Source organism: Bison bison, unplaced genomic scaffold, assembly GCF_000754665.1.
Source record: "Bison bison bison isolate TAMUID 2011002044 unplaced genomic scaffold, Bison_UMD1.0 scf7180017864376, whole genome shotgun sequence".
NCBI lineage: Eukaryota > Metazoa > Chordata > Mammalia > Artiodactyla > Bovidae > Bison > Bison bison.
Genome location: NW_011494948.1, coordinates 15,004,203 through 15,029,811, shown reverse-complemented (window position 1 = coordinate 15,029,811; position 25,609 = coordinate 15,004,203). Strand labels below are relative to the sequence as shown.

At 36.9% G+C, this 25,609-nt stretch overlaps 1 protein-coding gene across 3 annotated transcripts in view; it reads right to left on the bottom strand.

Moving 5' to 3' along the window:
* Positions 1-25,609, bottom strand: part of FOCAD (focadhesin) — a 295,859-nt gene that overhangs the window by 168,524 nt on the left and 101,726 nt on the right. For all 3 annotated transcript variants that reach the window (XM_010857081.1, XM_010857080.1, XM_010857079.1), the window contains one exon: positions 22,375-22,632. In XM_010857081.1, coding sequence (XP_010855383.1) covers positions 22,375-22,632 — 258 coding nt within the window. The remainder of the gene's footprint in view (positions 1-22,374; positions 22,633-25,609) is intronic.

Here is a 25,609-nt window from a genome sequence, read left to right as displayed (position 1 = left end):
AGTAAAGCATAATGTGTTTATTTTTCCTTTCAGTTCAGAACAGTCAATTTTACTACTGTGTCCGTCACTGGCAATGAGTCTTACATTGGAGAGCTGAGAGGAGGAGTTTGAATGCCCTCCAAGAATGAGATATAATTAAATACAGCTCAGCGAGGTAAGCAACTATGTAATAAAACTAGAGAGAGTCGATGTTTTTGAATTTATTAAAATAGTAAATTGCTCAAGGATCCCAAAGCTATGACAGTCAGATCAATTTATTGGAATAAAAACTATGCAAGACTGACAATGGTAAATGTGAGCCAATTCATAGTACATTTGAAGCAAAAAAAGATTAAATGGACAATACAAATAGGCTGAACATAGAGTACGACTCCAAATCCTCACTTTCCCTTTTCACTGACAAAAAACTTTTGAAGTATAAATAAGTGGTAGATATTTTATACCATAAATTGTATAAGGTTGCAATTCAGTCTCAAATGAATGCCTGAACATTAAACAGGGTTTACGTGAATAATGGTAAACAAATGACCTGACTAGAAAGCTATATTAACCAAAAAGATTCACACCCAGAATGAAGTAAAATTAATGAAAAAAGCCAGAAACATAAAAAAGGATTGATATAAATGTCTTACAACAATGAATAAGAAGACATTCAATTGCTTGGAGTAGACAGGGTATCATTAAGGAATGACACAAAACAGATTTAGTAAACTCCTATCCTGCCTAATCTTCTGCATCAAGGAAAAATATAAGACTAGAAAGATGAATGTTAGTAAGTAGACACTGACAGTCACATCCATGATAGAAACAGTGCAAACCAACAGAAAGTAAAAAAAGATGATAATGATTAATCCATGAATGGTTTTTAGAAAAACTGATTAGTTAATGGAGAAGAGAAATCCTAACACACTACTATGTAAGAAAAAAAATTCCAAATGGATTTAGGAATTAAATATCAAAAAGTAATAAGAGAATCTAGAAGAAAATTTAAGTGAATATTTACATGCTCCCTAGGGAAAAAAATCTCACTATGAGGCTAAATTCCAGAGGAACATTTAGAAAACATTAAGAGCATCTGAATTTAAATACATGTTAGCACAACAAAAAAAGGTGAAAGATAATGTTAAGGAATCACCTTGAAAGTGAAGTAAAAGTGTATAGAGAAGAAAACCGGGAAAGAAAAGAAAAGAAAACTGTAAGTGAAGTGAAGTCACTCAGTCGTGTCTGACTCTCTGTGACCCGGTGGACTGTAGTCTACCAGGCTCCTCTGTCCAAAGGATTCTCCAGGCAAGGATACTGGAGTGGGTTGCCATTTCCTTCTCCAGGGGATCTTCCCGACCTAGGGATCGAATCCAGGTCTCCTACATTGCAGGCAGATACTCTACCCTCTGAGCCACCAGGGAAGCCCCGAAAAATGTAAGACCAGTACAGAATTAAGGGTCCAAGTAAGAGAAGTTCCAGAAAGAAAGAGCAGATCAGTAGAGGGAAAGAAATTAATGACAAAATAATAAAGAAAATTCCCCAGAATTCAAGGGCCTTGATTTCCACGTTAAAAAAAGCCATCAATTACCAGTTCAACAGATGAAAAAAGGTTCACAGCAATACACATCTTTATTGAAATTACAGAGTACCAGGGCAAAGAGAAGATTCTAAAAGCTTCCAGAGAGGAAAAACAAAAACCAACATTAGGTTCACATAAACATACACTCAGGATTTCAGGAATCAGAATAACTTTGGATTTCTTCATAGCAGCACTGCAAGCTATAGAACTAGAAAACAAATAAGATTTTGAAGAAAAATGGTTCCAAATGCAGAATTCTACACCCAGTCAAACTAACCCAATCTCTGCCATACAGTAAAGTACTCACTAATAGTTACAAAAAAGAAAACACACATACATACAATTTTCAATCAAAGATTTGATACTTTAAATAAAGAATACAAAGATTCTTAAGTAAATAAAGAATCCACCCCCTCCAAAATGGGCAACGCATACATATCTAAAATTCAAAGAGAAAAACAAAAGCAGTGAGTAAAAACTTTAAATCTCACTACTAATTTTTAAAATTGAAAATGAAAACAAGATAGTTTCCTCACATACTGCAGTTTGAAATATTTTAAAATTCTAAAACGTAACGTAAAGATACAGTGAGACAAACATTCTCACACAATTATGGGGGAGTAAAAGGTGATGACAATGTTTCTGAAAAGAAAATTTTCAAATTTTATTTAAGAAGTTTAGCTCTAATCTGAGATTTACTTCAAAATAACATTTCTGAGCTGAGGACTGGAGAGTGGAGGGTACGAAGACATAGCCCAGGTAGGAAATGATAATTGCTGAGGCTAAGGGATGAATCAATCAGGTTTATTATACTATCCATCCATTCTTAATTATGCTTGAAATTTTAAAAAAATAAAACAATAAAAATCTCCTAATCTAGGAGTCTCATCACATAAATGTATTTTTTTTTAAAAATCAGAAATTCAATAAAATGTAGGAGACAAGATTTCCCCCCAATATACATACAACATTATGTCTAAATCAGCTTAAAAGAAAAAAGCAAAACAAAACAAAACAAAATTTCATATTATTAAAACACCATACAATATGGAAAACATATGCCAGAAAAAATACTATAAATAGAATTTGTTGTTATAACCACAAAGAAAAAAGGACAAAGAGAAACAGGAAACTCTGTTTTCCTGTACTATAGAAGAATTGAAGACAGGCAATAGTTACCTATGAAATTTAAAGGGCTAACATGTAAAAGACAAACTAGGTTTTTCATGTAATTCCAAGGTTCAAATTGAAAGGCATATTTGAGTTTAATATGGAAAAGAAGTTTTAAGAGAAATTTTTAGAGAATAGAGTGGGATGCCTTAGAAGGCAGTAAGTTTTCCATAACCAGAGGTGCTCAATAAGAGAATAACCATCTATTGAGAAGTTGTTTAAGGTATATATATTTATATATTCAAATATTAAAAAGAAGAATAATAGGAGAAATTGCCAGGACCTACTATTTAAAATATAAAACATAGCTTCAATTAATCAAAATTTAAGCAAATATCTGTGCAGAAAAGAGTTAACATAGCAGGCTTGAGAATATCATCCTTAAAAAGCCACCTTGCAAAGTTAGGCTTTGGGTAGAGTCTCAGAAAGTGGATTTTGGGAAGGTTCCTACCATTCTTTATTGATGCAAATGTCCCTAAACTGTTTGTACAGACAGTTGCAGTGCTAATGCTGTGCCTAAGCTGAGCGAGTGAGTGAAAGTCGCTCAGTCGTGTCCGACTCTTTGTGACCCCATGGACTACACAGTCCACGGAATTGTCCAGACCAGAATACCGGAGTGGGTAGCCATTCCCTTCTCCAGGGGATCTTCCCATCCAGGGATTGAACCCAGGTCTCTCTCATTGCAAGTGAATTCTTAACCAGCTGAGCCACCAGGGAAGCTCATGCCTGAGCTGACCAGCTCCCAATAAAACCCTTGGGCAGAGTCTCTAATGCTCTTCCATATTAGACAACACTCCACATGTGCTGTCATGATTCCATGCTGGAGGAATTAAGCACATTCTGTGCGACTCCACTAGGAGAGGATTTTTGGAAACTTGTGCCCAGTTTCCTCTGGACTTCACCCAATGAACCTTTTCCTTTGCTGATTTTGCTTTTACCCTTTAGCTGTAATAAATCATAGTTGTATTTGGAACTAGATAATGAGTCCTGTGAGTCCTTAAAGCAAATCAACAAACCAGAGCATAGTCTTGGAGACTCCTGACCCAGAAGCATTTCATATTCTGCCTTAAAAGAAACTAGCATTGAAGAAAACACAAATGTTATGTAGAATTTTTTAAAACAGCAACTTCTAGAGTATTTCTCAATCAATAACAACAGTAAATTCTCCCATGAGTTATATACCTAACAGTCAAAAACATCTGAGGGACAACTAGACACTGGGTGCTGTGTCAAGCTTTAGCAACAGAGCTAAGGAAAGACAGACCCTGCTCTCAAGTAGTTTATCGTTTATTCAAGGAACTCACAATTAAAACTTCCATCATTACTTACTGAATAAGCCAAACTTAACTTTGAGGGTTAAAAGCATAGAAAATAATTTCTATAGACAGAAATGAAGATATAAGAACAAGAAAACAACAATTCAAACTTTGAGAATTGCAATATACTGAATAGTATGGGCTTCCCAGGTGGCAAGTTGAATTAGTGGTTGAATCCGCCTGCCAATGCGAGATGTGAGACACAGGGGTCAATTCTTGGGTCAGGAAGATCCCCTGGAGAAGGGCACGGCAACCACTTCAGTATTCTTGCCTGGAGAATCCCAAGGACAGAGAAGCCTGGCAGGCTACAGTCCATGGGGTTGTAAAGGGTTGGACATGACTGAAGCGACTTAGCATGCACGCATGCTTTTTTCCGAGGAAAGGAGAAATTCTAGCACTGGGCTGCCCAATGCAATAGCCACTTTTCGCATACATCTACTTAACTTTGAAATTAATGAAAATTAAATAAGATTAAAACTCTGGTCTTTTAGTCACATTAGCCAAATTTCAAGTGCACAAAAGTCACAAGTGGCTAGTGACTACCATATTGGAAAACAGATTACAGAACAATTTCATCACTGCAGAAATTTCTGTGTTGAACAGTGCTATCATAAAAGGCTGAAGTGCCCAAGAATTCCTCAGATGTTTGCTACCACATTGTCTGTAATGGCAGCAATAACAACAACAACAAAAACAGGAACAACTTAAATATCTACCAATACAGAAACAATGACATACATTAAACTGTTGATACCCTGTAGAACATCAGCAACCTTCAAACACCATAAATTAGATCTGTACAAACTAGCACAGAAAGGTGACTATATTGTATTAATGAGAGAAAGACACAAACTGCAAAGGAATATATAGTATAACACAATGGCTTTGTGTTCATATATGCAAATATATTGTGGGTGGTTCAGAGCAAAGAAAGTACCTTAAGACAAATGTATTTGTTTATGACTACTTGGACATACTACTATATTGTCTGGATACATACTATGATTATATATTACAAGAATATTACTTCAGTAAAATATTTTTACTTTATTTATATTAATAAATTTAATTTAAATAGTAATGTTGTTTTACTAAATTTCTTTTCAGCAGTCTTTCAGTATGTGATGGGACTGAATTTGCATTAAATGACCAGAAGCTATAGGACTAGTACGTAGAATAGTAGGAAGTAGACGTGGAAGCATTAGAACCCAGCGAAGGCTCAGTGGAGGAATGAGACACACTGCAGACTTTCTGCCCAAAGAAGATGGATCCCGTCTGGGAACAAAATCTGATTATGCTTCTCCCCTGCTTTCTTGCTCAACTTAGTTTTCAAGACAATCTAGTCCTTCTGGCTTACTGAACCTTATATGTGTTCAATCTTTACCAAAATGATAGTTCAACTACTCATGTACTAACCACGAAAAACAGGGGCTTCCAAGGTGGCACTAGTGGTAAAGAACCCACCTGCCAATGCAAGAGACAAAATCTCTTGAGTCAGGAAGATCCCCTGGAGGAGGGCATGGAAATCCTCTCCAGTATTCCTGCCTGGAGAATCCCATGGACAGAGGAGACTGGCATGCTGCAGTCCATGGGATCACAAAGAATCAGACATGACTGAAGCGACTTAGCACACACGCACAACCATGAAAAATGTCTAAAAGGATAACAGAGTAACTGTTTGCCCTTTTCTAGGCAAAGAATACCCTAGGCCCTGTTTGTCACTCTAGCTTTGTAAGCACCTTTATCTCAGTATATTTTGGGTAACAGTTATTCATTCTCAAGACTGTTGCCTATCGTAGTCTGTGAACGCCTTATAGGTAACAACTCTGTTCCTATTCTTTTTGAATTTACCCAAGACCTCATGTGAAGAGTTGACTCATTGGAAAAGACTCTGATGCTGGGAGGGATTGGGGGCAGAAGGAGAAGGGGAAGACAGAGGATGAGATGGCTGGACGGCATCACTGACTCGATGGACGTGAGTCTCAGTGAACTCCAGGAGTTGGTGATGGACAGGGAGGCCTGGCGTGCTGTGATTCATGGGGTCACAAAGAGTCGGACACGACTGAGCGACTGAACTGAACTGAACTGACGACCACACATACAGCAAATATTCAGTAAATAAGAGCTGAATTAAACTCAAGGCTGACCTAAGGAGGAAGAAAAATTAACATACTGTTTGAGAGTGACTACTTCCACCCCAAAAAGATCTGCCTGACATTCTATTGCCCTCTTAGTACCTCTTTGAAAAGCCCATTTTAAGAATTATTGTTCTTAACCATTTCAGGTTTCTATTCCACTGCAGAGACTGTGAGGCTATTTTAGCCAAGTAAGATCAATAAGAAGAGTATTCTAAATCCTTGGTATACTTATATCAAAGAAATGAACACTAGGTTTTTGTTTTTGTTTTTTTTTACTGTACATGTGTATTATTCAATCCAGTAGCTGCTAACCACATGTGGCTAAGGAGCCCTTAAAGGTAGTGAGTGTGAACTGAGATGTGCTGAAGGGTAAAGTACACATCAGATTTGGAAAGTTTCATACCAAGGATGTATATGAATATGTTGATTATATACTGAAATAATATTTCAGATATATTGAGGTAAATAAAAAATATTTTAATTTCACCTATTTATTTTTGCTTTTTAAAAAACGTAGCTACCAGAAAATTTAAATCTGTATATGTGGCTCATATACCTCTGTTGAGCAGCGCTATTCTCTATTTCCTGTATGCATCTAAATGCAGTTTAAAACACACACACACACACACACACACACACACGTGCACACACAAGAACACTTAAAACAGTTAACGTCCCTCTTTACATGTACTTGGGGAATAAAGAATGACAATAAGTCTCAGATATGCAAGGAACATGTCTATCTTGCTAAATAGCCCAGCACTGCACCTAGAACATAAGGCAGCAGATAAATAATTGTAAAATAAAGAAGCTATAAAAATCGACCACAATTTTAATCACATATAACTTCTGTTGAGCACTGACTATAAATCAGGTATTATATAGTGGATTATCTCATTTAACCCACCTGAAGAATTTAATGAAGTGGGTTCTTCTATTATTTTCATTTTAGAGATTAGAGAACACAAGTATATGCAGGTTTATAATGAATCTACAATATTATAAGAAACAAAACAATACATATATTCTATACAAGATAGTCAATAAAACTTTAAGGAATAAATATTTATTGAGTGCTTTCTATCACATGATTCTAGGAGCTATGACATTAAGAGAAACACAGGTTAATTCAGTCAAAATATAAGTGGTTATAGGCTAGAAATCTCACTATGATTACCAATATTCTACATCAAAATATTAATAAGCCTGAATAATTACTGGTAACACAAAATTCTTAAAAATTCAGGCAATCCCTTGAAATTCACTGTAAAACACAGCATTTATACGGCACTTCACAATGTTTTTTCATAACTCATAACTATTATAACACTTCTTAGAGGCAGGTATTGTTAGAGATTGGATAGGATCTTACAAATACTAAGATTCATTATCTGATCCATTATCAGGTTTTAATTCATGTTCTATGAATTAAATTTAATTAACATGAATTTAATTCATGTTCTAGGACAGTAGTCTTATGACTACTGTCCAGGAATTTTCTGGTAGGGTGACAGGGAGTTTTAGACAAGTCACCTACAAAATTAATTCTGGATTCCAGATTCCTATCATCTTCAGAAATAATGGCCTTGGGCTGAGCAAGGCATGAAGACAATGTTAATTAAAAACTTTCTATGAGGCTTAAAGAGGCCAGTACCAACAAATTTATCACTTTGTTGGGGGGGAAGCATTCAAATTTAAAAGAGCCTTCGATCAAAACATTCATCCTTACTGAGCTCCTTTTTGAAAATGTACTTATTAGGGCAGAAATCTTGACCACCTTGAAAAAATAAGCAATATTCAATGCCCACTAAATGGTCAACTTAATTTTTAATGGTTAAATGGCATGGCAAGAATGGTTCAGGTACTTGTAAATGTTAAATGTCTGGGAATGTCTTCACTGGCTTTTGAACAGTTTCAAAGAGCAGACATGAGGATTCATTAGCTCTTAGCACATATGAACCTGCTCCAAAGGCAGCCATGAGAGTTGCCTAGCAACAGTGCATTTTGCATCTCTCATCATCCCCCAAGATGCAGCAGCAGCAGCAGCAGCAGCTAGGTCAAGCCTCTCATTAGCAACCTGAAAAAGCATTTTTATCTCCCATTTTACAAAATTATTTTTATTTTCAGGTAAAGCTCATGTATCTATGTATTATTCTTACTGACAATGTAGTCTCTTCCCTCTATTCCTTCTTACCAACCCCCATTTCAACAGATATGTTTTAATGAACCCAACAAAATATCTGTAACAAAAGCAGGCACTGAGAAATCCAACAGAATTTATATGCCTGTTCACAGACTCTAATAGTTCCATATCTTTGGGGCAATAAACGAAGCTTCAGAAGAAGAAAAGATGACACTGCAGTCAAATAACGGGAAGAAAAAAGTCAGTTTTTTGACTTCAAAACTAACAAAAAATCTACCCAAATTATTTGCAAAGCTATTAATAGTTAGTCTTATTTCTTTCTCATCCTCACAAAAACTATTTGCAACCATATAGCAAAACAGCAAAAAGGCAGAAGATTCCAGAGTGGTACCAAACTATAACAAATGGATTGACAGTTTATAATGAATGCAATCTATTGGAAAGGTACTCTGGTTCCCAATTTAATAACTGTGTTAAAAAGCTTCAACTCAGATCAATAGCTATTCATTCACTTCTAAAAATATTTCCTAAAATTAATGCTCAGCATGGTTGCCACACAAAGCTAAAATATATACTCACACAATGTTTTATATACAAAGACTTTAAAAAAGATTAACAAAATAATCCCATAGACTTTTCATTTTATGTATTTTAAAGTGCTTAATCCAGATTTTGACATAAACCACATACATCCTAGTCTCTGAGCTTGTATGCTATCATGAATTTCCCTATGGAAAATATTACAGAATGTGCATGACATGTTACAAAAGATAAACTGTGGGGCTAATAGACTTACATTAAGAATGGTGTAATAAGGAACATTTAAAAGCAACTGTCATCACACCAAATCAAAATGAGTACATTTTAAAAGTGATCTGAAAGGAACAATGTGATTTTTTCCCCCTGAGGCCCCTCCACCTGCCTCCATTTTTTTTTTTATACAAACACCAAAAAATGAATCTTTAGGAGGATCTCCCAGAAGGGTGTCGTTTACCACTAAAATATTTCATTCCAGCAGTTGAAAGACCATAAAAGGGTGAATGTCCTCCAGAGTCTCTAATAACAGTAATAGATCTTGTGTTACTATTCACAAGTGACCTCTCAGTCAGGCGATTTAATTTTTCCCCCTGCAGCATGGTTGGTTTCCCACACAGTGTAATAACAGTTTTTGCACAACAAGACAATTCATCTGATTAGAAGGACTATATTAAGTCTTTCATGAACAGCATGTGTCATTACAGCTTCAGCTAGGGTTTGATTTAAGATGACCTGATATATACACACATGATTCTTCGTTTTTCTACTGTTTTAAAAAGGATTCCTGACTTTCTTCAGCAATCTTACAGACCATTGCCTGAACCCTTCCCTGGTTTCAAAAACTAATTAAGAACTCATCAAATTGCTCAGTGAGCACTCTAAGTCAGGTACTAAGAATTCACCAGGAAACAGAAATGTGTATAAGGCTTCTCCTTTCTATGTGGACCAAATGAAATTCTACTAATATCTCAAAAAACAAGCAAAAAACATGAAAAGGGACAGAATGAGCATAACCGGTTATTGCAATTACTTATATGTTTCACAACATTTCAACAATGCACTGTTAATTATAAAGACAATATGCATTACCAAGAAAAACTTCAGATAAAGTGAATTTTGAGACTCCATTGTAAACCTCAGCAAAGCACAAAAAATTTAAAATCAGAAACCAGAGGAAAAGGTGTGAAATGAACCAACCATCTGGCAATCTCTACGATAATCAACGGTTCAGCACATTCAATGCCCACAGAAGCCTAAACCGAAGAATGTCCATACATTTCTTACTGCCTTGCTGATGAGACTGAGAAGCTTAAATCCAGAATCTCTGTAGCAAAGGGCTATAGTGACAGTTGGAGGAATTCTTAGGAGTTTCCTTAACCTTTAATTTAGGCTAATATTCTTGGCTTCCCCCTCCCATCTCTGGATCTGGGCAGCCTCCTCTGAGGACTAGCATCAGAACTCCTTTGCTACAAGGCTAGGAGTGTCCTTACACCTCCCCTGCTCAAAAAGATTCTCCTACTGCTCCATGATCAGCAGCCCAAACCTGCAAGATTAAGTTCTGTTTAGACTTTTGACGCAGGTAAGATGCTCTCTTCCAGTTTGATTGTTGCACTCCATCTAGGAATTCTGCTTCTTTGAGCAGAGGTCTGTATGTCCCATGAGTGCTAAGTTGCTTCGGTCGTGTCTGACTCTTTGCCACCCTATGAACTGTAGCCCATCAGGCTCTTATATCCATGGGATTCTCTAGGCAAGAATACTGGAGTGGATTGTCATGCCCTCCCCCAAGCGATCTTCCCAACCCAGGGATCGAACCCGCATCTCCTATGGCTTCTGCATTACAGGTGAATTCTTTTACCGCTAAACCACCAGAGAAGTCCATATGCCCCTTAAGCAAACTCTAAAATGAGCTGAGACAATTCCACTATACTTCCCTTGCCCCTGCTGCCCACATTTTATCCATAGGAAACACTAACATATCTTTTGCTTTGAATAAATTCTAGGCACACAAGTCAATTCCTGCATGGTGGTACTCTTTCTTTTGTTTCCACTGTACCAGCAGCCAGCCAGCCCATCACTTTCCATTAGATTTGGGTGGGGAGGTAGACATCCACTCATCGCAAATGTCTGCCCACCCCAGCTGCAAGGGGTCCACGTCAAGCTGGATGGGGGGTATGGAGTTTCATTGCAATCTCTGTCACCAGGCTTGAGATAAGGGGCTGGCCCTTGTAGGACTCAGCAGACTCCAGCAACTTTTGTCAAGAATCCTCCCCCTTTTCTTCACCTAACCTTTCATTTCCTAACTTCTAGACCCTTGATATGAGTAACAGGTTAAAAATTGTAATAGTACTCCAGCCTTGAGTTTTATTCCTACTACTCTTCAAATTCTAGAGGGTATTCTGTATTAAAACTCACTTTGGTATCTCAAGGTCCCTACCGAAAATTCTAACATTCTGTTGTATAACTTTATCTCCTCTATGTCTCATTATTTCAATACTTTAGATAAATTCTCATCTCCAGCTTGACTGCAAGGCTCTTCAGGATCTTCTTTCCAAATAACTGTCCAGTACCACTGCAGGATCAACTTTCCTCACCCTATATATCCTAGTTTAATATGGTACAGTTAATACTTGCAGTCTTGTTAGCCCACTGTCGCCTACCACAGATCTGTGTCTTTGCATATGCTCTCCCATCCTGCCAGAACGCCTTTCCAGTCCCCCACATCAGGGAAACCCATGGACCTCTTCCTATATGTTCCAGAGACATTTATCTACCTACACAATGGCAATCACCACCTTGTACTGAAAAGTAATTTTTAATACCTCTGGCAACAGACTGGGATCTATGATTCCTGGAAACTAAGACCATGTCCTTTCATCTTAGTATCACCTGAACTTGCCATGTGGAGGGTATGTAATATATACATGTTGAATGATTAAACCAGTGGCTTGAAAATGCTTGATAAATAAAATGGGACCTAATAAAAGCAAGATATCTACAGTATTTCAAGCTAAATGATAATTCCATGATAATTCCACTTAATGCAGATCAAGTTGCACCATTAAAGCTTGAATACAATTTGACAACTAAATACACATAAGTACCGTAAAATGCCACCAGTATAATTATCACTAATAACTCAGACTAAGAGAAACAATGAAGGTAGACAAGACTGGATTAGAGAAAAATGTTAAGGAAATAAAATTCGATTACTGTCACGTATATACTCTAACAAACTAATTAGCCAAGTGTTGCCAAGTACCAGTCCCTGCTGATGGGTCTTAATGAATAGCTAATTTGATCATTTTAAACTGGCACATTCATTGTACTAATGCAAATGAGCAAGCTCAAACTGCCTAAAAACAACAACATCAACATCAGCTTATGTTTTAACTCAGCCTATATAAAATTACCCTGAATACTAAATTAATAGGATTTCATTTAATAAGATTTTACCGTAATCTAACCTAAATCCTGTCCCTGGACTCCACACTGTTTCCTCAATTAGTCTGGAAAACACATGCAAATATTGGAAAAGAGTTTATTGTTTCTAGGATGGTGGGCATATACATCTAATACATTTGTATATTAATTTGTGTATTAATTCAATGAGGCAACAAAACAAGGGTCAAACCCAGCAACTGGGCAAGGTTACTAGGAGGCAAAACAAGGGAGGCACAGGTTCTCTTGAGGAATTCCTTTTATGAATTCCAAATCTAATTGTGATTCATTGAAAATTTCCTTTGATGATAACTATAGGACATTTCAGGGTGGTTAACTTGTCCCTATTTATCTTTAACGCTGTTTGTGATATGACAAGTTCAGGTTACATATTTTTTTGTATGTTGGCTTTCTTTAGATTGAGAAAAGAAATACACAAATTCTCTTGAATGCAGATGTCATCCACTACCACAACAGTGTTCATAAACTAGCGTGGCAAGACACGTGGCCTCCAAAAGTCCAATCAATACACCAGGAGCCTGACATGTAGAAGTGATCCCACTTCTTAACTGTCTGTCTGGCTCCACTGAATATGTAACCACATCTAACCCATTTGAAGTACACTGACTTTAGAATGCCCAATTTCAGTATATCAACTACTCTAACCCATTTGAAGTAAACTGACTTTAGAATGTCCAATTTCAGTATATCAACTACTCTAAAAACTTGCCAAGATGTCCACTGTATTGTCTATTATGAAAAGCTCATAACTGTCACTAGTACGGTAGAACCCCAGTATGCTGAAAAGACAAAGGAATAGCGTTAAGTCTCAAGACTTCCAGTGACGGAGCTCACATAGTTGTTTAACTTTACTAATTTTGAAGTAAACTTCCCACTAAACCCAGCAAATCATGGCCCATCATCTCAATTACAGCTATCAGAGAGTAGCTATGATTGTGATGAAGTATCAACGGCTTTCTTTCACTTCCCAACAAGAAAACTAAATCTAAAGTAGAAAGGTACTGCTAATGAACCTATGGTTCACCACATAAAAAACTCCAGTACCTCCAAAAACTTATTTATTCCCACCTTTTGCCCAACAGGAGCACTCAAAAAGGATCACATAAGTGTCGTATATAAAAAGTAGCACTTCATTTGTAATAGAAACAGGCAATAAGACTCTATAATTTCAAAGATGTTTGTTTAACTTGGACTTGTTCAGCAACAGCTCATGAATCACCTATTTCAGGTATCCTATTATGACTTAGCCACTGCTTTCTGGGCCTTTACAACACTGTAGGCTTCTCTGCATCATAGCATGTATCACAGAATATTCTAACTGTATACTGTCCATCTTCCCTATGTACTGTGAATCCACCAATAATTATCTTTGTATCCCAAGTTCCAATTAAAGTGTGTGCCCCAAAGAGCTTCTTCATGACTACTTACTAAATGATTCTTTAATGCCCTTTCAAGCTCTTAAATGAACAGCATATCTTATTAAACCTTTTAAATACTTCAAACTTAAAAGTTAAGGTGTGATTTTTCTCAACATTTTGTAAAAGTTAGTTTTCAAAATAAAGGAAATACAACAACTTACATTTTTGTTCACTAAAAGGTCATTTCTCTAAAGAAGTCATACAGATGGCCAGTAGGCACATGAAGGGCTGACTACTGAAAGGCCGAAGAATAAATGGTAGGAGATGCCTCCTGACAGCTTCACCCTGAGGTGTCTGGTCACAATACAAGTAGGCAGGAGACCAATACCTTCTTCTTCCCCCTGCGCTCTGACTAAATAGGAAAAAATATATTCTGGCAGTGGTGGGCTTCATGTATTTCCCCCTTTAGAAGAATTCCGCATGTTTGTTATGAAATTCAAAGTTACCACAAAATCTGCTACCCTGAGTCCTTCGCCAACACCAGAAGCCCATTCCAAGCAGGTTTAAAGCAGAATACAAAGCTACTGCTAACTAATAGTCAACTCGGAGCAAACAGACTCTGCTGTTACAAATGCAGTTCTAGGCCCCATGTTCATCAAATTCCACCCACATCCTTTCTGTTACTCACTGTTCAGTGACACAACAAGACAAATGGCCTTTGTTTCAGTCTATTAGTAAGCCAGTGAGTGTCACAGTGACATAGGGTCAAACTGAAAAATCACAACAATTCTATCAGTGAGAATTTTAAGCAATTCATACTCCGTAGTCTTCTTAGAAGACACTCAGCCTACTATGAGCACTCAGGAACTCAGGAAAGGTAAGAAATTGACACAGGACTGCTTTCCTGAGTATAAACTCTAGGCTTCATGCAAAAAAAAACTGAAAAATATTTAAAAATTTAAATGCCAGTTAAAAACATTTCATTCTACAGATATCTATGTGGGGTTTATAAAGAATAAATAAACATATTGCCACAGGATGGAGTAGATACTTGAGCTTGTATTTTCATCTGTGTTTCTCTTTGTCTAATTGTCTCATGCTGACAGGCTCATCCCAATTTTGCTCTAGGCATAATCGATACCAAGGCTACAAGGGAATAGTAGTACAGCATTTCTTATCTGGAAAGCTCTTTATTAAAAGTACTGTACACTCTGGTTTCTTTTTGCTGGTGTGAAGAACACAGGAAGCAGGCTGACTTCAGGGGGGGCAGCAATTCATAGAACTCGGTGACAACAGAACAGAATGCAATGTGTCCAAAGACTCTTTGTGCAAGTTCCTTTATAGAATATATTTTCTCCTTTTCTCACAGCAGTAACTTACAGACCATTAAATTTCACACATTTCCTATTCATTTTCCATGTTAAAATATGGCTAGTGACCCAGAGTAGAACCATCACAGGATTCTGCCCTGAAAGTCAACTTTTTACTATTTGATAATCTATGACTTCTAAAAGACCAGCACGTCCTGGGCCATGAACCTGCCCTCATAAGTGATTTAAATGGCTCAAGCATGGGTACGCTGTCAAAACAACAACAAAAAAAGCCCTGAAAACATTACAAAGGATAAAATAAAATTATCAAAGGTTGTAATTGTTTCACCAAGACCTTTAGACTTAACAATCAAAAGGTAAAAAGAAAGCAAAAGTCCTCAGAGTTGTAAATGCAAGCAAAACCAAAATAAGAAAGAAACAAACCAACCAAAAAAACACAACTCTATCCCCACTTACAAACAAGAGAAAAGCATACAAGTACCAAGGGTTTGAGAGGCATTGGGTTTCACAAAAAATTTGTTAAGTTCCTCAGTGAAGGAAGGTAAGGAGGAGATCTTTGGTTCTCTAAAGCCAAAGTTTATAAATTTTTCTTCTTTGGCATATTTCATTTTATAAACAAGTTAAGAAGAAATTATTATGCCCTACAGGTAGCAGTTGGAGTTCTTCCACTGAAGGTGAAACACTAAGCTACTGTACGATTTTACTTTAAACCATCTCAGCCTATCTAAAAGTTATTCATCTTCATGATTAATGCTCCATTCAGATGTCTAAGTATTTAGTCTTGCCATAAATGCTTAACAATATAAGTAGAAACATAGAAAGAAAACACATTTTCTCATGTTTTAAAACTGCTAGCAAGCAGCCTGGATTCCAAAAGAGAATATAATCTATTGTCAGGTGTTCTCTTACATCTATTTATTAAGACATACTATTGAGTATCTAATAACCTATAGGAGGCTTTTGTTGAATCACACATCTATGTAAAAAGTAGCTTCTTCCAACACTTCTATTATTCTTTAGGATGTAATGCTTTGGGTAGAGAAATCTCAATTCCAATAGTTACAGGGAAGCTGTATTGTACTGTATAGTCAATAATATAACTAATGTAATAATTATTATATATTTCATATATCACTACATAATTATAACAAATATTATACTAATTAGCCAATGATACAGTTAATACAATTTAACTAAGCTAATAGATATTAGAGAAGGTTTTAAGAGGTGAGCAATATCCCTTTCTTCTCAAGGGGCCAGAGAAGCATTGTGAGAAATTGGGGGTGAGGGTGAACCCCAGGCAGACAGAGAGAGAGAGAAGTTTATTTGAAGCTGCCAGAAGGAATATGGGTGGGTATTACTGGAAATCAACGTCAGTCAGAGTTGGCCAAAAAATAAACATAAAATTCAAAATGGGAAGGAGAGTTAGGAAGAGAGGAAGAAAAGGTCTGAAACCCCCTCTCACCTCTCTCCCCACCCTATCCCTCTGGTTTCTCCAAGAGGGCCAGCTTTGGGAGCCCAGCTTCAAGCATCAAACTTGCACTGGCCATCTAGTTTACATATGGTAACGTACATGTTTCAATGCTATTCTCTCAAGTCATCCCACCCTCCATCAAGTATGATTAAGAGGCACACAGTACAGATCACTGGTCAGAACAGCCATCATCAAAAATCTACAAAGAAATAAGTGTTGGAGAGGGTGTGGAGAAAAGGAAGCCGCCCATCGTTTGGTGAAAATGTAAACTGGTACAGCCACTATGCAGAGCAGTATGGAGGCTCCTTAAAAAACTAAAAATAGAGCTACCATATGATCCAGCAATCCCACTACTGGGCATATTCCCTGAGGAAACCACAATTCAAAACGACATATTATCCCAATGTTCGCTGCAGCACTATTTACAATAGTCAGGACATGAAGCTAGTGGAAAGCTGCTATATAACACAGGGAGCCCAACCTGGCCCTCTGTGACAACCTAGAGGGGCAGGATGGGATGGGGCGGGGCTTGGAGGGAGGCTCAAGAGGGAGGGGATATTTATGTATATAGTTATGACTGATTCACGTTGTTGTATGGCAGAAACCAACGTAACACTGTAATTATACTCTAAAAAAATATTATGATCAACACACTTATTGAAATAATCTATAATAAGACAAGCAATTTAAAAAATGTGCTATTATCAATTCTATTTGAGACTGTACTGGAGTCCTAGTCAGTGTAGTTAAAAAAATAAAATAAACAATTTTTAAAAGATGCATGCACCCTAATATTCACTGCAGTACCATTTACAATATAGAGGACATAGGAGTGACTTTAATGTCCATCAACAGAAGAACAGATAAAGAAGATGTGGTTCATATATACAATGGAATATAGTCAGCTGCAAAAAAAAAAAAAAAGAATGAAATACTTCATTTGCAGTAACATGTATGGACCTGCTGGTGCTGCTAATCGCTCAGTCGTGTCCGACTCTGTGCGACCCCATGGACGGCAGCCCACCAGGCTCCCCCGTCCATGGGATTCACCAGGCAAGAGTATCGGAGTGGGTTGCCATTGCCTTCTCCGATGTATGGACCTAGAGACTGTCATATTGAATGAAGCAAGTCAGACAGAGAAAGAAAAATATCACAAGATACTGCTTATATGTGAAATTAAAAAAAAAAAAAGGATACAAATGAACTCATCTACAAAACAGAAACAGAGTTACAGATGTAGAAAATAAACATGTTTACTGGGGGTAAGGGTGCTGTGCTTAGTCACTCAGTTGTGTCTGACTCCTTGCGATCCCATGGACTGTAGCCTGCCAGGCTCCTCTGTCCATGGGGATTCTCCAGGCAAGAATACTCGAGTGTGTTGCCATGCCCTCCTCCAGGGGATCGTCCCAACCCAGGGATCGAACTCAGGTCTCCTGCATTGCAGGTGGATTCTTTACGATCAGAGCCACCAGGGAAGCCCATAGAAGAAGTAGGATGATAAATTGGAAGATTGGAATTGGCATATGCACATTACTATATATAAAGTAGATAACTAATAATAAGGACCTACTGTATAGCACAGGAAACTCTACTGAATACTCCCTAAGGCGTATTTTCCTAAAAAAAAATCTAACAAAGAGTGGATATATATAAAAGATTCATTTTGATCTACACTGAAACATAATATTGTAAATCAACTATACCCCAATAAATTTTTTTTAAATACTATAAAATTAAAGTTCATAAAATGTCCCCATTTAGGCCTAGGGTCCACATCATCTCTTGATTAGAGATTGTGTTTATATTCACACCACTGATTTCAAACTAGATATGACCAGATCTGGACAAATCACAGAGGCAGGAAATAGCTTTCTGAAGAAGAAAGAATAAGGCCAACTGGACATTACTGTTTATGAGCCATGAAGCCATATGTTTCAATTGTCATTCAGGCATCTCTTAGGGCAGACTGAATGATTTACATCAAATTGTGGCGAAACAAAATTACTCACAGTACCAGAAAGGCAGGAACTGTTACAGAAACATAACCAAAAAGTACATGAATCTATCAACTGCAATTTCCAGAAAAAACACTAATTTAGGAATTAGATGGCATTCCCATATATTATAAGCACAGGCTATGATATGAAAATCTTCCTTTAAACTAAATCAATGTGTTTAAAACTTTCAAGACCTTCATGGGAATTCACACAGAATGCTTATTCTTGGATCTTTCCCCAGAACACTCTAAGATATTCCTTCCAAGAATATAAAAGGCACTTAATTTTTACTGAGCACCACCTGGCCTGAGCTTATATCTTCTGCACATTAAGTCTCATGATGTCTGGGTAAGAGAACTATACGGATTATTAGTAACTGCTGACAGCATTTCTAGACATGGGGGGAAAACATTTCTTACTCTTTTTTTCAAGTGTTGATTTATTGCCGTGGCCTCGAGTAACTATCTAGTTATTTTAACACCATCATCTGTATCTAGTTAACTAAAATGGTACTCAAAAGGCCAAGTTTCCTTCAGACCATCTAGCTCCATTAGACTTCCACAGCCCTAAATGTATTAAACCCAATGGAAAATGCATGCCACAGGGGAACCAGGTGAGGAGGGATGGAGGATGAAAACTCAGGGGGGAAGGCGATCCATCAATGTGCATGATAAGAATAATAATCACTTTTTTATAGATGACCAGTGCAAGTTCGATGCATGAAGCAGGGAACTCAAAGCCCGTGCTCTGGGACAATCCAGAGAGATGGGGTGGGGAGGGATGTGGGAAGGGGGTTCAGGATGGGGGGACACATGTGCACCTGTGGCTGACTCATGTTGATATATGGTAAAAACCATCACAATATTGTAAAGTAATTATCTTCCAATTAAAATAAATTAATTTAAAAATAAAATAAAATCATTAGGTGACTAATTAATAAGGAACTATGAGAATCAGGCTTATAGAATGTGAATGCACTGATCACTCTTAACATTACCAAAAGTGAGACAATCCAGATATGATATTAAATGAACACTTGATTTTCAACAAAGATGTGAACACTTGATTTTCAACAAAAGGTAACTCAATGGAAAAAAAGATAGTCTTTTCAACAAATGCTGCTGAAATCATTGAATACCCATGCATAAAACAAATAACTTTTTGGACTGATTCAAAAAGAAATGTTCTATTTGATTATGGTGGTGATTATGTGATTGTGTATAACTGTCAGAACTCACCAAACTGTAATTTTAAAAAGTGAATTTAATGTATGTAAATTTTTCCTTAATAAATCTAAGTTTAAAAAATTACACTTTTAAAAAGATATATTTTCTCATCATTATTAACTCTAAAATTATTAGTTGATATTGATAATTTCCATTGATAAGTACTATCAAAAATAATTTCTATTAGTCTCTTATAATAAATAATAACCATCATACCAAACATACTTCAAACCTGGCATATCTTTCAAACTTTTCAAAGATTTTCTTTCACAAGATTTTACAGTAGGATTCCTACAATAAATTATGGTGTTACACAAACACAATACTTAGATAAGCATACTGCATGCCAGTATGCCAGTAAACTCTACATAGAGGTTATCCTTTCTCCAGGGGAGCTCCTGACCAAGAGCTCAAATCCAGGTCTCCTGCATTGCAGGCAGATTCTCTACCATCTGAGCCACCAAGAAAGCCCATATAGAGGTAGAAGATAGCCTTTAAATTCCTACTTTTACCTACCTATTAACTTAGCATCTGCTTACTAGTAGGCTAAGACTTTTCTTTAGTATTTATCTACTCCCCCATGAATTTGAGCCAATGATTGCTAAAATACAACACTATCTTTTTATAAAGTAAGAAAGGTCAAACACACATGAAATAAGAATACATGTCATGTAGTCATGTCAACTTGACGAAAGAAATAGAAAATACTCCTCCAATAAGAGATCGTGACCCTTAATGCATCTATTTGAATCTAGTTTAAGGAGTTATTCACAATTAGAGAACTTGCTTTTTCTTTTTCATTCTTTTTGTGTGTGAGGGGGGGTTGTTTTTTTAATTGAAGGGTAATTGCTTTACAGTATTTGTGGTTTTCTGTCATATATCAACAACAATCAGCCTTAGGTACACCCATGCTCTTTCAAAATACTCATTCTTATCCTTTTGGCTGCTTTTCCTTCTATTTAAAGGCCAGAGAAATGATACGATATGGTTACTTCATAATGAAAAGTGAAGAAAAGAACATGATCTCCCACTTCTAGTCTTCTTTTATACTTTTCAAAAGACTTTAACTCCACTTGTAAATTCTTATTAATTAATTACATTGCCTTTGCTGCTGCATGAATTTGGGTAACTATATTTAAACATTTTACCTCACCAATCACCCTAACAAGCAAAATTACACTTTTTTTTTCTCATTTCTTTCAAAACTTCTGAGAAATTATCAACAGAAGCATTATATTTACTTTAATTTATATTAATAGCACTGCTTCTTAAAGGACATTTATTGAATAAATAAATGAACCTGGATGGTCACTCCAGTGCTTCCTAACCATTTCCATTTCATGGCACACATGAAAAATATTTATAAGAATACTGGATCACACTAAAACTTCAAAGACTAAATGTATTTCCTGAGTATCAATACACATATTGATATGACATATGTTTTACACCAGTGGCAAACATAGGTCAGGTAACCTACTGAATGACTTCCTCAGATGATCTCCAGGCATATACTATCCTAAAGAGATCATCCAACAAGGTGTCAACAGTGAAAAAAGCACCCAGGAGAACCAGGATTGTTACAGAAGGTGAAGGGAGAGAGAAAGTAGGAAGCAGACTGAAATGACTCGCATTACTCACACACCATAAGAGAAAGGTGCTTTGAGTACATTATGGATCCACTTGCAGAATCAGACCAGAAAAGGTCTAGTCAGAGGGGAAACTTCTGTTACATATCAGCAGTTGTTTACTTGACAAAAGGGAATTAGTGCGACAAGTTGGGGACAAAAAAGAATTCCCCATGCACTAATTTCACATCTTAAAGAAACACACTTATCCCACCTTTACTATCAAATTGTGTTCCAAAAGGAACATATAACTTTCCTTAAAGAGATGGACTTTTTCCATACCGTGCTTAAAAAGGAATACAAGCACAGGCACTAAGATAAAGAAGATAATAAAAACACTATACCGACTTGGTTATGAAATCCTTCCCTTCACAGGAAATACATTTTAGACACTCTACCCAACGGAAAAAAACTACAGATGCCTATGCTAAATATATGGTTCATTAAAAGGGGAGGAGGGACTTTATTAATAATGTCTGACATCTTTATTATACTCCAAGAACTGTACAGATAGAAAAAATGACTTGTCTTCACATCCCAGCATGTTGATCAGTACTATATATAGCAAGGACCCAGTATTTTTTTTGCTTATTAAATGACTGAATAAAAATACGATTAAATTCCAAGAAGTTAAAAAGAGATTAATGCCTATTATATAGGCACATTTATTCTGAATTAATTAATTTTTCCACCTTAAAAGATTGATATTAGAACCAAGGGCCATGCATCTTGGAATAGGGTGCAAGAGTTAATGAAAATGTTAAAAAAAATTAGCAAATCCACCAATAACAAAAACAGCAGATTAGCATCCTGTGTAGATTCTCACTTGAAGTGCTTTCATTAAAGAAAATATTCGCCTCATTAAATATACATCAACTCAGAGGAAGGAGGGGAAAAAATTGGAAAAATAAAGATAGCAAAGAAAAAAGAAGCCTGTACTTTAAAACTGATAAAAATCATCCACAAAGAAAGAATAATCTTCGATTCCAACATCAAGCTTTTCCCTCATTACTGTTCTATTATTTTCTTGCTTTACCTGAGAGGAATCGGCTTGGGCTAATTCTGTAGTGACCTTCAGTATCTGGTGAAGATTTCGTCCCTTATCTTCAACAAGGAGGTAAGCCAGCAGAAGAAAAACATGAGCAGGGATCACTGTGGTTATAGGGAGCAATGACTCCACGGAAGCCAACCAGTCACTTGCCGCAGACTCTTCTCTCATTACTTCAAGGATCCTCCAGGCTGTAAATATTGAACCATACATGCTGGTTATGGGGAACGCAAGCTTGTAGGAGAGCTGAAAAATAAACACACAAAAAAGTACGAATAAATGAGATAAATCTGTCAGAAATATATTTCTGACATTCATTCATTCTTTATATTTCAAGAAATAGAAGAAATCGATCCTTTCAACAAAATGAATACAAAATTTTCAGTCCCTGACCCAAACCTCTCTGCATATATCTGAGCTAACAGGATTACACAAAAAGAAAAGAGTTGCCAGATGGAAACCCTAGAACAGTTTTATTAAAAAATTTCCTCATGTTTACCATTCGCTCCCTGTTGGGGCTTCCCAGGCAGTGCTAGTGGTAAAGAACCTGCCTGCCAATGCAGGAAATGCAACAGACACAGGTTCAATCCCTGGGTTGGGAAGATTTCCTGGAGTAGGAAATGACAACCCATTCCAGTGTTCTTGCCTGGAAAATTCCATGGGCAGAAGAGCTTGGTGGGCTACAGTCCATGGGGCCGCAAAGACTTGGACACAACTGAGTGAGCAAGCAAGGCAGAGAAAAAAAAGGGGGGCGGGGTCAATATACAAAATCCAGAGGCAACAGAGTTTGGAAAAAGCCATTACTATGTAAGAGGTATTTACCAGTGAGAACGGATATAGAAAAAACAACAGCAACAACACTGTATTTGCCCATCCCCAAGCCCCAGTAAGAGGCAACTTGGGGCAGATGGCAGATTTGGACTGAGGACAATTCATTTTTGTAATAGTATGTTGATAGGAACAGAGCTGGTTCAGCTGGAGTCTGGAAATTCATTAATAGTTTGTGGATAACTCCTGCAAGAAGCAGCAGCCTGACAGCTCTAAATTGAAATGATACCCAAAGAAGACGTTATGCTTAAGTCAATCTGAGCAACGGCTCCTTGTGGAAGTCAAGTGGTACAGTAAGGGTCAGAGACTGGATAGAATTCTGCCATTGTGAGCGGTGTGCCCAAACACCCCAGAAGAAGCCACAGACACTAAAGAGGAATTAGATATTGCCTGCTCAAAAAATAATTCATTTAGAGTGTAACGAGACAAATTAGAAATCTCTAGAGTATCACTGTCCAATTATTAGAGACTCACTTACATGGATAAGGGTAACAACTGAAAGGATGAGAAGTAAAAGTTAAGCCTTACAAAACTTTTTAATAATAGCTTTATTGAGATATAATTCACATATCATTAAATCCAGGCTTTTAAAGTTAATAACTCAGAGGATTCTAGTAATTCATAAAGTTGTATAACCATCATCACCAGCTAAATTTAGAACATTTTTCTTCACCCCAAAAGGAAACTCCATGCCCATTAAAGTGTAAGTCACTAAGTCATGTCTGCCTGTGACCCCATGGACTGTAGCCATCAGGCTCCTCTGTCCATCGGATTCTCCAGACAAGAATACTGGAGTGAGTTGCCATTTCCTTCTCCAATGTCCATTAAAAGTCCTTCTTTATTCCCTCTGATCCCCAAGCCCTGGCAACCATTAATCTTTTATTTTGGCTATTTCATATAATAGGAACCACAGAATATGTGGTCTTTAGTAACTAGCTTCTTTTATTTCACATAAAATAAAACTTTTTCAAGGTTCATCCATGTTCTGGTTGACTGGTATCTATCAATGCTTCGTTTCTTTTCATTATCAAATAATATCCCACTGTATGGGTATATATTTTGTTTATCCATTCATCAATTAATGGACATTGGGTTTTTTCCCACTTTTTGGCTATGACAAATAATGTTGCTATGAATATTACTGTAAAAGTTTTTGTGAGGACATAGCTGTTCAGTTATTTCAAGTATATGCTTAAGAATGAAGATCACTTTTATCTGAAAATAAATGCCATTATAAAAACATATGAGGAAGCTTTATCTTTTCTGATATGGAAAGACCTCACACAGAAAAATACAAGATACATACAGTGCGCCTGAAATGCTGAGATTATTTTAAAGAGAAGCATAGGGACTATATATTTGTATTTGCATAAATATGTACAAACACACACACATATTTGGAGTATGATAAGACAAATCAGCTTCTTCAGTGTTACTGGCTGTGGGATAGACTTGGATTACTGTGATATTGAATGGTTTGCCTTGGAAACGAACAGAGATCATTCTGTCGTTTTTGAGATTACATCCAAGTACTGCATTTCAGACTCTTTTGTTGACCATGATGGCTACTGCATTTCTTCTAAGGGATTCCTGCCTGCAGTAGTAGATATAATGGTCATGAGTTAAATTCACCCATTCCAGTCCATTTTAGTTCCCTGATTCCTACAATGTCGATCTTCACATTCACAAGAATATACAGAAGAACTGTACAAAAAAGATCTTCATGACCAAGGTACTCACGATGGTGTGATCACTCACCTAGAGACAGACATCCTGGAATGTGAAGTCAAGTGGGCCTTAGAAAACATCAGTATGAACAAAGCTAGTGGAGGTGATGGAATTCCAGTTGAGCTATTTCAAATCCTGAAAGACGATGCTGTGAAAGTGCTGCACTCAATATGCCAGCAAATTTGGAAAACTCAGCAGTGGTCACAGGACTGGAAAAGGTCAGTTTTCATTCCAATCCCAAGGAAAGGCAATGCCAAAGAATGCTCAAACTACCACACAATTCCACTCATCTCACACTCTAGTAAAGTAATGCTCAAAATTCTCCAAGCCAGGCTTCAGCAATATGTGAACCGTGAGCTTCCAGATGTTCAAGCGGGTTTTAGAAAAGGCAGAGGAACCAGAGATCAAATTGCCAACATCCACTGGATCATGGAAAAAGCAAGAGTTCCAGAAAAACATCTACTTCTGCTTTATTGACTATGCCAAAGGCTTTGACTGTGTGGATCACAATAAACTGTGGAAAATTCTTCAAGAGATGGGAATCCCAGACCACCTGACCTTCCTCTTGAGAAACCTATATGCAGGTCAAGAAGCAACAGTTAGAACTGGACATGGAACAACAGACTGGTTCCAAATAGGAAAAGGAGTACGTCAAGGCTGTATATTG